The sequence below is a fragment of the Cervus canadensis genome, chromosome 1, assembly GCF_019320065.1.
Source record: "Cervus canadensis isolate Bull #8, Minnesota chromosome 1, ASM1932006v1, whole genome shotgun sequence".
Classification (NCBI taxonomy): Eukaryota; Metazoa; Chordata; class Mammalia; order Artiodactyla; family Cervidae; genus Cervus; species Cervus canadensis.
In genome coordinates, this window is record NC_057386.1 from 7,101,334 (window position 1) to 7,116,344 (window position 15,011).

General features: G+C 59.6%; 3 protein-coding genes across 7 annotated transcripts in view; 2 read left to right on the forward strand and 1 right to left on the reverse strand.

Moving 5' to 3' along the window:
* The window catches only part of RECQL5 (RecQ like helicase 5), a 29,473-nt gene that overhangs the window by 5,465 nt on the left and 8,997 nt on the right, over positions 1-15,011 (reverse strand). The window contains exon 9 of one of the 2 annotated variants that reach the window (XM_043460893.1): positions 7,922-8,141. The exons of the other annotated variant lie outside the window; for it this stretch is intronic. Within the exon in view, the coding sequence (XP_043316828.1) occupies positions 7,922-8,141 (220 nt within the window). Of the gene's footprint in view, positions 1-7,921; positions 8,142-15,011 lie in introns of those variants that run through there. 2 annotated transcript variants of the gene reach the window in all.
* SMIM5 (small integral membrane protein 5) lies at positions 631-14,072 on the forward strand. 4 transcript variants are annotated; one of them, XM_043460932.1, is made up of 6 exons: positions 631-1,623; positions 6,880-7,039; positions 7,424-9,777; positions 11,665-11,758; positions 12,741-12,816; positions 13,778-14,072. In XM_043460932.1, the coding sequence occupies exons 2-3, from the start codon at positions 6,913-6,915 to the stop codon at positions 7,531-7,533; spliced, it is 237 nt and encodes a 78-aa protein (XP_043316867.1). In that variant the 5' UTR covers positions 631-1,623; positions 6,880-6,912; the 3' UTR covers positions 7,534-9,777; positions 11,665-11,758; positions 12,741-12,816; positions 13,778-14,072. The 4 variants fall into 4 exon arrangements, with proteins under 4 accessions (XP_043316867.1, XP_043316873.1, XP_043316882.1 ...); XM_043460938.1 differs by having other exon boundaries at positions 6,885-7,039; XM_043460947.1 differs by lacking the exon at positions 631-1,623 and adding an exon at positions 6,683-6,778.
* On the forward strand, positions 13,784-14,072 carry SMIM6 (small integral membrane protein 6). The gene has a single exon (XM_043460965.1). The coding sequence runs from the start codon at positions 13,784-13,786 to the stop codon at positions 13,961-13,963; it is 180 nt and encodes a 59-aa protein (XP_043316900.1). The 3' UTR covers positions 13,964-14,072.

The following is a 15,011-nucleotide window of genomic DNA, read 5'->3' on the forward strand; positions in this document are numbered from 1 at the left end:
GCTGGGCACTGGTGAGCTCAGCCTTGGCTGTGGTCTTCCTCCTCACATCTTCCTCTGCCCTGACCCACCACAGCCCCCTTGGGATGCCAGCCTCCAGCAGTCTCTCCCGTGGGGGCCCAGTGGATCACTGGGGCAGATGTAGAGACGGGGGAGGCGGGGAGGGCACAGCTCCATCTGGGCCATTACAAACAGTGGTCCCTGCAGCAGGCATGAGGCACGGGGTGGGCAAAGCCTCTGGAGAGGCCAGAGCAGAGACAAGGCCATCCAGGTACCACGTCCCAAAGACAAGAAGAGCTGGGACCACTGCTGTAGCTGGGACAGGACTTAAACACGAGCACTGCCTGGGGCCGCAAGGAACAGGCTGAAGAGTGCAGACCCAGGGGCCAGCTCCGAGAACACAGCCCTGGGGAAAGGTGGGCTGGCTGCGCGGCCACCAGAGGGCGCCATTCCAGCCGCACCCAAACCCACGCTGCTCATCACGCTGCCCAAGTCTGTGCCACCGCACAGTGGCCGCCTGTCCAGCCTCTGCGACGCTCTGGCATCCGAGTGGTGTGGCCACAAGCCTGGCTTCCTTCCCCGTGCCCTCCCCCAAGCCCTGACTCACTGGCGTTTTGTGCTCACACTCAAAGGGCTCCATTGACTGCTCGCAGATGCGGGCTGGGGTCGGCCCCTGTCCTGCTCCGGGCACCGCCTGGTCTGCTGGGGTGGCACGACCAGCCAAATGTCAAACAGCCCCGCCGGCCGCTGGGCTGCTGTGGAGCCTGTCCCTGCTGGCTAGGCCAGGAGTGTGGAGACAGCCCCAGTGGACACTGTCGAGAAAAGATCAGCAGCGTCCTTTCTCCTCCAGGGCCACCCCCAAGGGACGGGCTAAGCCCGGGCGACTCCCTGGTCACTCGGAACTCCCAAGTCCTTCCCCGAGATGCTGCCCCAGAAGGCTGACGGCCTGGGTGGTCTGGCAGCTCCCCCACTTTCTTTCCCAGGAGAAGAGAGGAGGAGGACCTGCTGGGGAGTCGCCTGAAGGACAGATTGGGGGCTGAGGGACATGGGCCCTCCCAAGGGGGCCGCGGGGTGCAAAGGGCTAGAGAGCTGCAAGCCCCCCTCCCTCCCGACTCTGCCACTCAGGTGGAGCCTCCTAGAGGTCATCCTTGCCAGGGAACGTGCGAGTCGCCCTCCTCTTTCATCAGCTCGCAGCCCAGGCCCAGCCCACACCCGCCCGGAGGGAGGAGAGGAAGAGGAGGAGGAACAGGAGGGCCGCGCAGACCTCGGGGCAGGGAGCGGGCACAGGAAACCTGCAGGACGCTGTCCCGGCAGGGATTCCCTCCGGGCACAGCGGTGGCACTGGCTCCCCACTTGAGCGGCTGCCCCGTGTAATGTGACACTTGGATCTCCAGGACGACCAACAACAAAAAAGCGGAGGGAGGCCGAGACAGCGGCTGGCTGTCAACAGCCAGGAGCTCCGCTGCGCTGAGCAGAGGCACCGGGGGAGCACAGCCGCGGGTCAGGAGAGACGCGTCCGCAAAGGAAGGAAGAGGTGTGAGCCGACCGGGGAGGCAGGCGGGAGAGACACTCGAGGCCGCTGGCGGCCCTGCACCTGTGGCCGCCCCCGCCGCACCTGACTCGCAGGTGAGTGGCCGGTCACAAGGAGGGGGGTGGAGGGAAGGGCGCCGCCAGGGTCCCCAGCCTCGAGGGTGGATCCACCATGAACACGGAGAAGAGGGTCCTGGGGGACACACTTGGGCACAGCCTCCAGACAGCCTCCCCCCGCAAACCGGGCTCTCCCTTCTTTCGCTGGGACCCAGCAGGGGCCCCGGGCTGAGGCTGCAGCCCCCTCGGCGCGGGGTGGTTTTCTCCCTGTTTGCTGAGCAGGGAGAGGGGCCCGGGGTGCCTGCTTACTCGACAAAAGTTAGTTTAAGCCTTTTCTATTCAGGGGGCTTAAACGAGGGATTTGGCTGGCCTGGTCGGGGAGAGAGCCGTCGCCTGCCCACTGAGCCTCTCTTTTTCCCCGGGATCAAAGCCTCCTGCTTTCTCCCAGTCAAGAAGGCCCAGCCAGTTCAAACCACCCAGGATGCGGATGTCCTGAACAAGAGCAGCCGCTGCCACCTCTTGTCAGGGGCGCTTGGTGTTCTTGGCTTGGGGTGGGGCCAGGCCCAGGTCCTCCTCCCAGCGCCCACTGAGATCGCCAGGAGCCCCCAAATCTCCCTGAGCGCCAGGCCAGCGCTTGAGGGCTCCAACCCCAGGGTGGGGTGGAAGTGAAGCTGGGGGGGCGCTGCCCCGCCCCAGTACTGGGCCCACTGCAGCCACCACACTGCGGACCCCCCCACTGCTCCAGCCTCCCTGTCCTCACACGAGCAGCATTAAAGGCTCCCTCCCCAGCCACCCCCACCCCCCAGATGTCTTCCCCAAGGCAAACAAGTCCACGTCTACTAGGAAAGAAAACAACCACCCAGGTTAAAGTGGAAACCAAAGATCAGTCTGTGTGTTCCTGGCTCCGCTGAGGAACTGGCCTGGACTGCGGGCTGGGGAGGCTAAAAGCCCTGCAGCAATGGGCAGTGATGACAGAGAGAGGGGACAGACGCCGAGCGAGGGAGGGACGCAACGGTGAGCCACCGTAAGATGGCCCAGGCAGGTAGGCGGGGATCAGAGTCCCCAGACCCAGAGGACGCAAGTGGACGGGGCCCCCCAAACATAAGTCCCTGAGTGGGGATACAAGGGTGATGCCCAGCTCCTGGGACTGCAGGAAGAGTCAGCAGCAGCAAGCAGAGCTATGGGGCTGGAGACCCTGGGCCGCTGCGGGCTCAAGTGTCTCCCTTCCACCGCAAGGTGGGGCCAAGGCCGGAAGCACAGCACACAGTGGGCATCTCTGCTGGTTAGGCCCAGGGAATCTGCTAAGATGCCCATGGACTTCAGCTATGCCTCATTCTGGTTGTTTCTCCAACAAGTAAGGAGTAAGGATGAAACCCACCTTGATAAAATAACAAGGCAGGGCAAGAAGCCCTTGGACCCTGAGGCACCAACACGCCCTTATCAGTCACCAAACACCCGCAGGCTGGGTTCTCCCCAGGCAGCTGTGTCTGGACTTGGAGTTTGGCAAGAAGGAAACAGGGCCACTTCAGTACCAGGTGGCAGCTGTCTGGCCTGCAGGACGCCTGCCTGCTCGGTTGCAAGGTCCTCTGTGCCAGGAGATGCCACCCAAAGGCACGTGTCCTAGTGCTTCCAGCTCTGCCAGCCTTCCCTCGGCCTGGCTCATCTCCCCGCTCTGCAGGCCGCCCCTCTGGCTGGGGCAGGGCCATGAAGGGCCACGCGGGCCAAGAGCCAGGGAAAGCCACCACTTGTTCTGGCTGCTCCTAACCAAGGTGCTACCGGGCGTGGGACTGGGCGATACTCTAGCTTCCCTAGTTCACAGGCAGGAAGTACAGCCTGGGAAGGAGTGTGGTGGACCTGAGTGAGGAAGACTGGCAAAACCCATAGAGAAGCCCACAGGGCTTCCCTGCCCATCTCCCTCCAAACCTGGGAGGAAGGTTAAGAGGACAAGAGGCAGCCCTCCCTGGAGTGCCCCCTCTCCTCGGGCCACAGCTGGGAACGCTGAGGGCTCCCTGCTGAGCAACTGCTGGGCCACGGCCACATGGTCACCTGACGACGGCTGGTTATATCGGGCACCCGGCGTCAGGCACCCTTGGCCTTGCTTTAAATAGAGTGCTGGGAAGCCCGCCCAGGACCTGCTGGAATGTGCCTACACCCTCTAGTTGTACAAGGCCCTCCAACTCCCCCATGAGCCCCACTAAGGCTCCTTTCACTCAAGGCCAAGCTGGAAAGGATGAAATAGCAACTGGAGAGCAAAGGGGGCTTCAGTCTTCGGGGCAGATCCACTCCTGTCCCCCGTGCAGACGGGATCACACGGGCACCCCTGGGGCTGACCCAGGCGCAGCTGGCCGATTCAGGTCCCCACAGGCCCTGGCTTTGCGCGTCTGTGGCCCGCGGCTGGCGTGGACTGACGCTCTTCCCAGAGTGGGGCCCGGGCCCCCCGGGCATGAGTCTGCAGCTTTCTGACTTCCTAACCCCTGGAGGGCCAACAGGCCCCACCTTTCCTGCACAGCAGTTCAGCCTCCGCTCCACCTTCCTCCTCCCTACTGTGGGGGTCACACCTGCACCCCCTCTGCAATCCCTCCTGAGCCTTTAGGCACGGGGGCACAAGTGGAAAAGCACCCCTGCCAGCCCGCGTGCCCGCTTCCTCTCTGGAGTGCCTCTGATGGCTCCATTAGGCAATGCAGGCCCTGGGCCAATCAAGCTGAGAACGCCAGGCTAAGTGTAGCTAAAGAAGGGAAGCAAGAGCGGCCCAGCTCGGAAGCCTGGTGCAAGCTCCCTGAGGGCTTCGGTTGGCCCACCGGAATGGGTCAGGTGGGCAGGCTCCCATCCTCCAGGAAACCCAGGGAGTGGGATGCCCAGGGGCCCGGGACCACCCTCCTGTACACGTCTGCTGCACTGGGCCGCGGGAGGAGGTCTGCTCGGTGTGACCCGAGGAAAGGGGTCCTCGTGAACTTGACACAGAAAGACTCACGAGATCTGCCCTTTGGTGACAAGTCACAGGAGGTTCTCAAAGAGCAGGCGCGGCCCGGTGAGTGAAGACGCTGTGCTCCAGACTCCCACGTGTGGGTGGGGCACAGTCCTGGTCCTGTGCTGAGCCTGTCACACGGGCCAGGCCCTCGGTGCGCGGCTCCTGGGCTGACTCATCTTGTCTGCAAAGAGAAGGCTGCCCAGGACAAGAGCCCAGGGAGGCACAGTGTGACCGTGGAGAGGTCCCTTCCTCTCTCCGGTCTCAGGGTCCCCATGTGCAAAAGAAAGGAGGCAGAAGGGGATGACACATGGCATTCTAGAATCCTATGCCTCCCAGGACATTGGAAGACTGGGCTCCTGATCTCCTCTGTAGAAAGACGCAGACCCTAGGCTGGGGCGTGGGAGAAGCTGGGGGGCTCTGACTCCAGGAGCTTCGCCCTCTGACAAGAAACCATCCAGTCCTCCACGGAGCCATCTCCACCTGCCTGCTACCCCCACCATCATTTACAGCACAGCTGCCAGCCTCCAGCTGGCTCCCTACCATCTTCCTTCACCTCACACACCACAGACATCCTGGCATGAAGGACGCAGACGACACCCCCAGTGGTGCTGGAGGAAGGCCACTGATGGCGTATGCGGGGAGGGGGCCGTGACTGCCCCCAAAGGCCGTCTGGCCTCTCCCCGCCCAGAGGGGAACCACGTGCCCCGGGCACTCCTGGAGCCCGGTGCTGAGCTCAACCCTCCCTCCCACCAGCCTCAAGGCAGACACCCCGTCTTCACGTAAAATGAGGGGAGGAACAGACCCAGAGAGACAAAGTGACCCCAAGTCACAAAAGCGAGGAGGAGGCCGGCAGCATCAAACCCGGGATGATTCAAATGCTGTGCTTCGGGGGCCGGCTGGCCAGACGGGAGCAGGCACCCTGTGGAGAAGGAGGCACCTGTGCCAGCCACCGTCCAGGCCCTGGAGGACTGCGGGGCAGAAGTGGCCTAAGTGACCATGGGTGGGGCTTATGAGGCCACCAGGAGGTCCCACCTTCTAACGACCAGAGCTGCCCAAGAAGGAAGGGCTGGGCAGGAGGGGGGCTCCCCTCCTCGAGCAAAGGCCACGCGTCAGAGAGGGCAGGGAGCCAAGGGCGGCGCAGAGGGCCCAATGACCTTCCAGGCAGCTCTGAGGACGCTACGCTGCGGTGGCAGGGCCAGGGCTGACTGCAGCCCGCTCCGGGCAAACCTGCCAGGCAGAGAGCAGGGACGGGGCAGCGGTAACAACAGCTTAAGGTCTGGCGCAGGCCCTGGGCCACCGGCAGCCCCGCCTCGGTGAACAGGTTGAGGCTGGGTTGGCCCAGGCTGTTCATGAGCCCTCGCTCAAGAGGCGCTGGCTCCCCCGTGCCCACTGGTGAGGCGCCAGAGGAAGAAAGTCTGGGGCATAACGTGCCCTGACTCACTAACTTGGCCTGGGCCTTCACCTTCGGCCCCTCAGGCAGGACACACCGGAGGAAGCCCTGGGTCACGGGGCCTGGAGGCTGACCGGCCACTCAGGGGGCGGGGGTGTGGGGGAGCGGAGGAGACGCTCTTGAGAGCCAGAAGAGCAGGTCCCAATCAGCAAGAGCAGGGCGCTTACACCCTCCCGGGGATGCCTGGTCCCACCCTGAGAGAAGACTCCTTGGGGAAAACTGGAGGAGTATGGTGTCACCCCACCTTCTCACAGGAAGACACCGAATGAGGAAAGAAACGGGGCTGATGAGAGGGGTGGGGGACCCCAGGGGGCCTCAGATCCCACCCCCCCACCACCACGGTCAGCTCTCACCTCTGGCCAACCCTGGCCAGCAGCCCCCATGAGCCCGCTCCCGGGAGAACCTGACCCTCTGTCCCCAAAAGTGACGCAAAGTAAGGGTGCAGTCTGGGATCCCAGAGCCCCATGTCTGCACCAGGAAACCAACCGGGGAGCTGTGTCCATACCAGACACCCTGACAACACCTAGTTGTGTCTCAAAACAAAGGAGCGGAACAGGGCAGTCACCTTCACAGCCAGCAAGCATGGCTGACCCTGGCTGACTGGCAGAGCCCTCCCGGGGCTGGCTGTGCCCGGGAGCCCCGTGGCGGGGCCTCAGGCTCCCCGTCCTCCTGTGTCCCGGGCAGGGGCAGTGCCAGCAAGGCGGGGGTGAGGGCCAGCGCTGAGCGAGGGGCCCCGCGGCGCCCCTCCTCCCTGGTGAGCCACCGGACTCTGATGGGTGAGGCCTGACAAACCCGTTCTGCGGGCCGGGGTGGGTGAGAGGGCGGACTCTCGGGAGCCAGCTCCGTGGGGACGCCAGGTCCTCTCTCTGCTCTGCAGCCCAGGAGGCACCCGACAGGGACCCGGCACAGCATGGCAGCCAGCGACCTTGTGCAGGAGTTACACTCCATCGGGGACAGGCTGCTGCTTAAGCTGCAGAGGCTGCCGCAGGCCGAGCCCGTGGAGATCCTGGCTTTCTCAGTCCTGGTGGTTTTCACAGGTAAGCCGGGGCTCTTCCTCGCGTCCGGGAGAGGAAACCGTGGTGCCAGTCGGAGGGCTGGGTGGTCCCCCAGACAGAGGAGGAGAAACAGATGTCTCTAGAGGGTGGGGGGGCAGGGGATCTCCCCCTATCCTCCGACATGCTGCCCCTGGGGACAGGGTGTGCTGAAAACCAGGGCCCAGGGGTGCTCCCGGGACCTCAACCCAGGGATGAAGGGAGCAAGAGCTCTGGGGGCCGGTGTGGGGACAGTCACTCCTCTCCCCAGATTCTCGGCGTTTCTGACCAGCAAGCAGACCTTTGGGGAAGGCCCTTCAGGCCCCCGCAGGGCGCGCTCTCTCCCCCACCCTGAGTCTCCCGCACTCTCTGCTGTCCCCACCCCTCCAGCCACCGTGGTGCTGCTGCTACTGATTGCCTGCGGCTTCTGCTGCTGCCAGTACTGCTGCCCCAGGCGGAGAGGCAGGAGGACCCAGGTGGGACCCATGACCCCACTGTGAGGGCCAGGGGCTGACCGAGAAGCGGAGAGGAGACCGCCAGCGCCACGGCCCAGGTGTCAGCCGGGCCCCGCAGCCCTCGCCCCTCAAGACAAAGACCCACAGCTCAGCCCCGGCCGAGCCCAGGGACCCGGACACCGATGGAGGCCTGGGGCCTCAGCAAGGACACCGGCTGCTTTGGCCACAGAACTCTCACCTGCAGGGCGCCCAGGAGGGATCAAAGGTTTCAAAGACAGAAAACCACCAGAGATTCTTTGCCGACCTGCACTTTTTAACAAAGCACAGAGCATGGTGCCCGTACTTGGAGAACAGCCCCCATCTGTGGGGAGCTGGCCCTTGGGGGTCCCAAGCCAGAGAGGAGCAGGTCAATCAGAGGGGCTCTGTGCAGGAGCTACCGGGTCCCAAGCGCCCCCCAGAGTAGGGAACATGTGTGTTCTATTCCAGGGTTTGCCTGCTGCTTCTTTCCAGTAAAGGCTTTCTGGTTACGCGTTTCCGCAGCACCCCACTCCCCGGGCTGGGCCCTGTGCATCGGGAGTGCGATGTGCCAGGACCCCGGGGGTGTGGCCAGTGTCTTCTCCTTGCAGCTTCTGTTCTCCCTGTGCCCACGGAAGCTGGAGAAACACACAGGCAAGAATGCCACGTGGGGGGGCGTGGAAGGGGGTAAGACTCCGGAACCAGGGGAGGGCTGCAGGGCCCCTCCTGCCGAGCGCCGCCTCCCAGGTGCCTGGTCGGCTACGACGGAAGCTGCATCTGCCGCAGGCAGGTGCCGGGCTCAAGAATGCCACACCACAGTCACCACCGCCATTAGCTGTAGGCAGCACGCCCTTGTCCTAGCAGGTCCTCCCAAACTTCCGGAATAAGACAGGTGAGGTCCCTACTGTCGTCCATAACCTGCCTCCCGACCACACCATCCTCTCCCCAATGGGCCAGACGGTCTGGGTTCAAATCCTTGCCACCCTGCCAGCCCCCAACCAGCTCCGTGAACAGATGTTAGCAACTCGACCTTCCCCTGCGAAATGGGGCCAGTCCTGGTACCCGACTCCTGGGGTAAGCCTGTGAGGATAAACCAAGACGGCCTTGGCATGGTGACCTGCCCAACACCAGGCATAGCCTGAGAGCTCCACCGATACGAAGCATCCTTATTTGCCCCTCTATTTGGGGGGCCGAGCCACAGCAATGTGGACCCATTTTAAGGAGCGGTCCTGCTGACACAACCCTGCCCCGCCTCCTGCCCTCCAATTTACTTTCTCTGCACAGAATTTTCCAGGTAGAGCTATAAACCCAGGAATGAGGGTAGGGGAGGCAGAGGCTCCCACAGTACCTGCTGCCCGCCCCCAACACCGGTCATCAGAGCCATGAAGAGCCCTGTGTTCCTACACACCTCCGGCGTCTCGGCCTGTGCAGCCTGCCCCGGTTGCCTGGAGGCAGAGCCCCAGCTCCTCGGGAAACGGGAGGGGAGAGTGGATGCCAGCCACCACCACTCCACCGCCTCCAGCTCAGGCCGGCAGCAGAAGCCCTCTCTCCCCGGCTGGCTTCCCTTCCTGGTGTCCAGGGACTTGTCTAATGGGTTTGGTTTGGGTGGAAGACCCAAAGAGGAAATGCTTCCACAGAAAATAAAAGAAATGCAAGAATCTGTCTGTACACTCTACCATTCTACCACTACCAGGAAAGAATGGGGTTAGGAATAATAGTGATAATAATCATGACAATAATGCTGAGAAGGGAGGTGGCTCAGTGCCGCCCCCCTCCCCCAGGCAGTGTCTGAAGCCTCCTGACACAGATTAATTCATTTAATTATCACAACAACCTAATGTCAAATGGACCATTATGATCCCCTTTTCAAAGGTGAGGAAGTAGGTAACTTGCCTAAACTGGACCAGCTGAACAGTGGCAGGACCCGCCCGTCTGGCTCACCACACCCCAGGCCTCTAGCTGCAGTGCTGATAAGGCTCACACTCCATCACCCACCACCTAACAATCTCAGGCCCCAAAGAGCCGCACCCCACACCCTTCCCTGTGAGTGGGTGTGGCCGAGGAGTTAAGAGCTGGGGTGGGGCCCATCCACCGCTCCCTCTCAGAAGGAAAACACAGGGAAGGTGGGAGCATGTGACGCCCTGCCTTTCCCGGGTGCAGCACCCGCAGCTGGAGGGTCCCCAGGAAGCCCTCGGTTCAGAGAACACAGCAGCCTCATCCTAGTGTGATCTTCCTTCAGCAGGTTCATCAGCATCGAGAACATCCTTCGTCAGGGTAACTGACGCTCAGCTTCTTTTCCAGAAAAGATTCACGCTCCTGCGAGCAGCTGCCAAGAAGTGGGGACCACGGGCAGCCCTGGGCACCTACAGGTGGACAGGAAGTTCACTTCCTGTGTTTTCCTCCCCCAGGCCAGGCAGTACCTAACTGCCAAATAAGATTCTGTCCCCGCCTTCGGGGGCTTCCAGGGGCACAGCCCCACCACCAGTGGCTCCCCCGCGGCTGTCAGGTCAGATTCCAAGCAGGCTCCAAGCCCCGCGGCTCAACCAACCAGACCTCCTTGCACACAACAGCAGCCTGACACACTCTGGCTGGTCCCCTGGGGAAGATGGGCAGGGAGAGGAGACAGCAATCCCCCCCATTGTAGGTAGGAATACACAAGGAGGTACAGCAAGGCAGGTGGGGGCCTTGGAAGAGGTGCCGTCAGGCCGTCCGAGCCCCAGAGAACACCCGGCTGACGCTGGCGACCAGACCTCTCCGCTCCCACCGCTGTGCCACCCTGGACCAGGCTGTCGGCGGCGTCTGCCTGCAGTCACTGCCGCAGTGTCCCCGCCAGCCTCGGCGCTGATCTCCGTGCCTCTTCACGCCCCGGCCTCTGCCTGTGGCCTCTGCTCCAACAATGCCCACGACTGTGGTCTCTGGTGCCTCACAAGGGTTTTTCACTCTACGCTTCAGATCTGCATACTTTACTGTCCAGACATTACACCTCAGAAACTACAGTCAAGCCACCGGTGCAAGAATCTCATTAGCAGAGGCCACACAAAACCGTTTTCTCTGAAATCTGTTTTCCCGAACATTAATGTTTGAAAGCAATCTACAAATAACAACCTTTAGGACAATATATTTGCTTGTGGGTAACAACAAATTCCAGAGCCTAAAAAACAGAGGACAGGGAGTTCCCTGGTGGCCCAATGGTTAGGATTCTGGACTGTCACTGCCATGGTCCAGATCCAGTTCCTTATTAACCCCCTGGGTTAGGTTCCTGAAATCCTGCAAGCCATGCGGTACGAACAACAACAAAACGATCATTTAAAAAATAACTGAAAACAAAATAATTCTGTACTTAGAAAATGTTTCTTAGACTCTCCTTGGGGAGCAGTTGCCTGCTGTCCCCTAATTCTAACTCTTACATCATCTTCACATCTCAACTTAATCATTGCTCCTCCCAGGGGAGTCCCCTGGGCCCCAGGCCATGCCAAGGACACCAACAGCATTCTCTACCTCTTCCCACCATATCACTCCCTTCCTGGTGATCATTTCAGAAGCATTTTCTGACCTGGGCCAGCAATCAATTAAAGCAATGTTTGCGTACATGAGACATACACACTCTACACTCCTCATCTGAGATGGAAACACAGACACACATCTTTATGTAGGGCCAAGGTCTTTTCTCTGAGTGTGGATTTGCTGATCAGGTTTCCTGACTTGTCCATTTAGCTAATTTTTATTTCTTTGAGGCAGAATAAGGGGACTTCCCTGGTGGCCCAGTGGTTAACAATCCACCCTGCAATGCTGGGGACTCAGGGTCGATCCCTGGTCAGGGAACTGAGACCCCACATTGCCTCAGAGCAACTAAGGCCACGCGCCACAACTTCAGAGCCTGTGCACCACAACTAGAGAGTCCATGCACGGCAATGAAAGATCCCGCTTGACTCAACTAAGACCCAACATGGTCAAATAAGTAATATTGTTTTAAAGTAAAAAAAAGCTTTCTAAAAAAAAAGGCATCTGCAAAGAAACTTGATTGTGAAATCCTTCTGCATTTTTAGGAACTGTTTACAGCTGTCTTGTCCACATCTATTTTTGACAGAAATGCCATCTGAATGATTCTAAAGTGGTCAAGTAGTATTTACAGAAAGACTTTCCCTCTCCGCTTGTTCTGAGGTCCAACATAGCGCTTCAGAGCTCAGATGGTGCAGCTGAGAGGAACAGCTGGGTCCAACCCTCAGAGCAGTAACTTCTTAGCTGTGTGACCTTGGTAAGTTACTTAACCTCTCCCTGCCTGTTCCCCAGTTGTCAAACTGGGGTTTCAGCTATTACCACTGCTGCGTTTCCATGTAATCGTAACTGAAATTATGTAACTGTTAGCAACTACAGCTGCCACAAAACAGGTTGGGGAACAAACAGCTGACTCTTAATAAGCATCCAACTAGGCTGATGGACTGGGAGCCAGAGGGTGTGCTTAGACCCTGGCGGCCAAGGGCATTAGTCAGTGTGTTTTAAGGAAGGAAATACGAAGCAGCAGGTGAGCCCGAGTCAGTGAGGCCAGGAGAGTTAAGAAGGACTTCACGGAACTCGCCCACCATCTCCTGAGCCCCGGCTGTACGTGAGAATCACCTGGCGAGCTTTACCAAGCACAGGCTTCTAACACACCTGGAGGAGGGGCCTGGGCACAGGCCTTCAGAAATGCTCCCACACGATTCCAACAGGCCCTAGAATGTAACCCCTGGGAGGACAGAGCCTGCCTGTCTTGCTCACAATTGGACACAGGTGCCTAGCGCAGTTCCTGGCCACCATGGACACTTGACTCCTGTCTTTTAAGGAGGGAATGCGGCCACCAGGTTCCACGCACCAGGGCACAGGCCCCACTCCTGCTTCCCGGCCACTCCATCACACCAGGGGTGGGAACCCACAAGAAACAGTTGAGGCCAGGCCTGAGTGGCAAAGATACCGAGGGAGAAGTCAGGCCTCCGCAGGAAGCTGGGGCCTCGCTGATGATAAACACCCCCATGCTGGTTCCAGGAGGTGCCAGCAGGGAGCTGTGGTTAATAATCTACCCGGTGCCATGGAAAGCAAGCAGCCATGGGTGGCACCCCAGCCCTGGGGCCTCATGAGCAGGTCCTTTCAGGGGACAGGTCATCTGGACTGAGGGGAAGGACACAGGTGAGGGGGACAGGTGGCCTGGGGCAAGGGCCCTGGAGCCATTCTCTCACCCTGACTCCAATTCTGATTTATCTCAGCCAGGACACCTCAACCCACACGCCCTGAGCAGCCCCCCAAAACAGCATTGCAAGAGGACAGAACACAGCAGAGGGGGTAAGTGTGAAAGGCTGAAAGGGAATGTGGTTGCTCGGCAACAGGCCCTAGCCCACCTTTGTCTGCTCTGGCGACAGCAGGCAGGTCTGGTCAGGGCCAGCCATCAGGGCGACCCCTTTTCCTCCCAAAAGTTGCTTCTCTGAGTCGGGGCAGAGCTCTGGTCTCCTGGCAGCGTCTTCAGCTTGGCCCCCACAGAGTGGCTCTGGAGGATTCCCCTGATCCACCCTCTCTTAGGACACAAGACCGAGAGCAGCAGACCCAGGTAATGGCACCTTCCTCCTCCACCTTTACTCCCTTCAACTGGCTACTGGCTCGCAGCCTGCCCATCTCAGCTGTGTTTCAAGACGATTAGTTAGTCCTGCTTTCACCTGCCTCTAAGGAAGCCGGCTGAGCTCCCAGCTTGAGTCTGTCCACTCCTTGGCTCCAGTGCAGACCTCTCAAAATGCTCCCCAGATGTTTGCAACTGAGGCAGGAAAACCAGAAAGGGTCTATATCAGTGCTTTTCACTTATTTTTTTGGCCATGTCACGTGGCGTGCAGACTCTTAACTCCCTGACCAGGGATCGAACCTGTGCCCCCTGCCCTGGGGTTAAGATTAGTGTCTTAACCACTGGGCCACCAGGGAAGTCCCTATAGCAGTGCTTTTCAGGTTCTGGCTGAGCAGGTCTCAGGGATGGGAGAGAAAGCCCCTGATCACAGCAGGGCTGCTGAGGAAAGGCCTGGGGAAAGCAGAGCGCACCGGACAACCCACAGGACCACCTTCGCTTCTGCGGAGGAAAGCCCATCTGTGGCCTGCCCGAGGCACCAAGCCCCATGACCCACCGTCCCCTCAATGTCAACTGCAGAGGTGGCGGCTGTTCTGAGACGGCGCCAGAGAATGAAGTTAGGGGAGCAGGGAGTAGCACACGGGGAGGGCCGTGGAGAAGCCCCGGCATTCAGGGCCTCTGTCCCCGCCTTTCCAGGTTCAAATGGACAGAATGCTATCGAAATACTCCTGGAAGACGGAGTTCTGGCAGAACCCTTGGGACCAGGGGGGCCTGGCAGTGATCATCCTGTTCTTCACCACGGTCCTGTCTCTCATCTTGTTTGCTATTATCTTTGGTTTCCTCCCCGTGAACAAAACGACCAACCAGGATGAAGAGTCGTGACCTGACTTTCTGAAGGCCAAGGGGGCCACTCTCAAAACACTATGTACTCTTTCTTCAAAGCCCTTTAACAGTCTGGAATTAAACATTTTTCATATAATCATCTGATAAATACCTGTCTTCCCCACTGGTTCAAGTACAAAAAGCAGGGGCTGGGTCTCCTTCTGTTCCCCATTGTACCCCCTTTTCTGGTGGCGCCTTGCCCAGAGTCAGTACCTGTCAATGTTTGCTGGTTGAACAAATGAATGAATGAACAAATGAGCAAAGGAATGGATAAACAGAGGGATGCCTGAACTGTTAGCTCTCTGAGTCTCGAGACCCTGGAAGACAATGGAGCCCAGTACAATCTAGGCCTAAACCAAAGCAGTTCTTCCTATCTCAGGGTGCAGAGGCCTCTAGGCCAGAGGTTACTTTCAACCTAATTACTATTCCTTTTTACACTCAAAGGTAAATTAGGCCACGTCATCAGTCATCAAACGCATCTCATGGTCACGCTCAGAGAAAGTAGCTGCACACCGAGAAGACAGGAAGCTGGCCGGATGCCCCACACTGGCCTCCTTCCTATGACCCGCTTGTCTTTTCTCTTGGTCCCAGAGATGCTCGGGTATCCCCCACAGAGCCCCCCAGCCCCCATGCACCCCACCCACAATGCAGCCTCTGTGGACATGTCCCCGCCTCTGCCGACGCCACCATGCTAGCCTGTCCCTTGCTGCCAGGTGCCCTCCCTTTGCAAACAGCTGCTTCAATGTCGACTTCAAACCAGGCTATTCTTAGAAAAGGGGCAGACGTCTGGTGGAGAAGGGGCTTTGCCTTTGTGCTATGTACCATTTGTGCAATAAAGAAACATTCTCTTTCATTCAAAGAGCAATTTCAAATCCAGCCACACCGGCCATGTTGCCTCCATCCCAGGGCCTGGAAGTCCTGGCATCAGACAACCTCACGTGCCACAAGAGAGACAGAAGAGATAAGGCAGCTTACAGGGCAACAGGAGGCCCCCCAATGCCCAGCGCCTGACACATTAAGAGGCCCCAGCTCCTTGAGCTGAGACAGA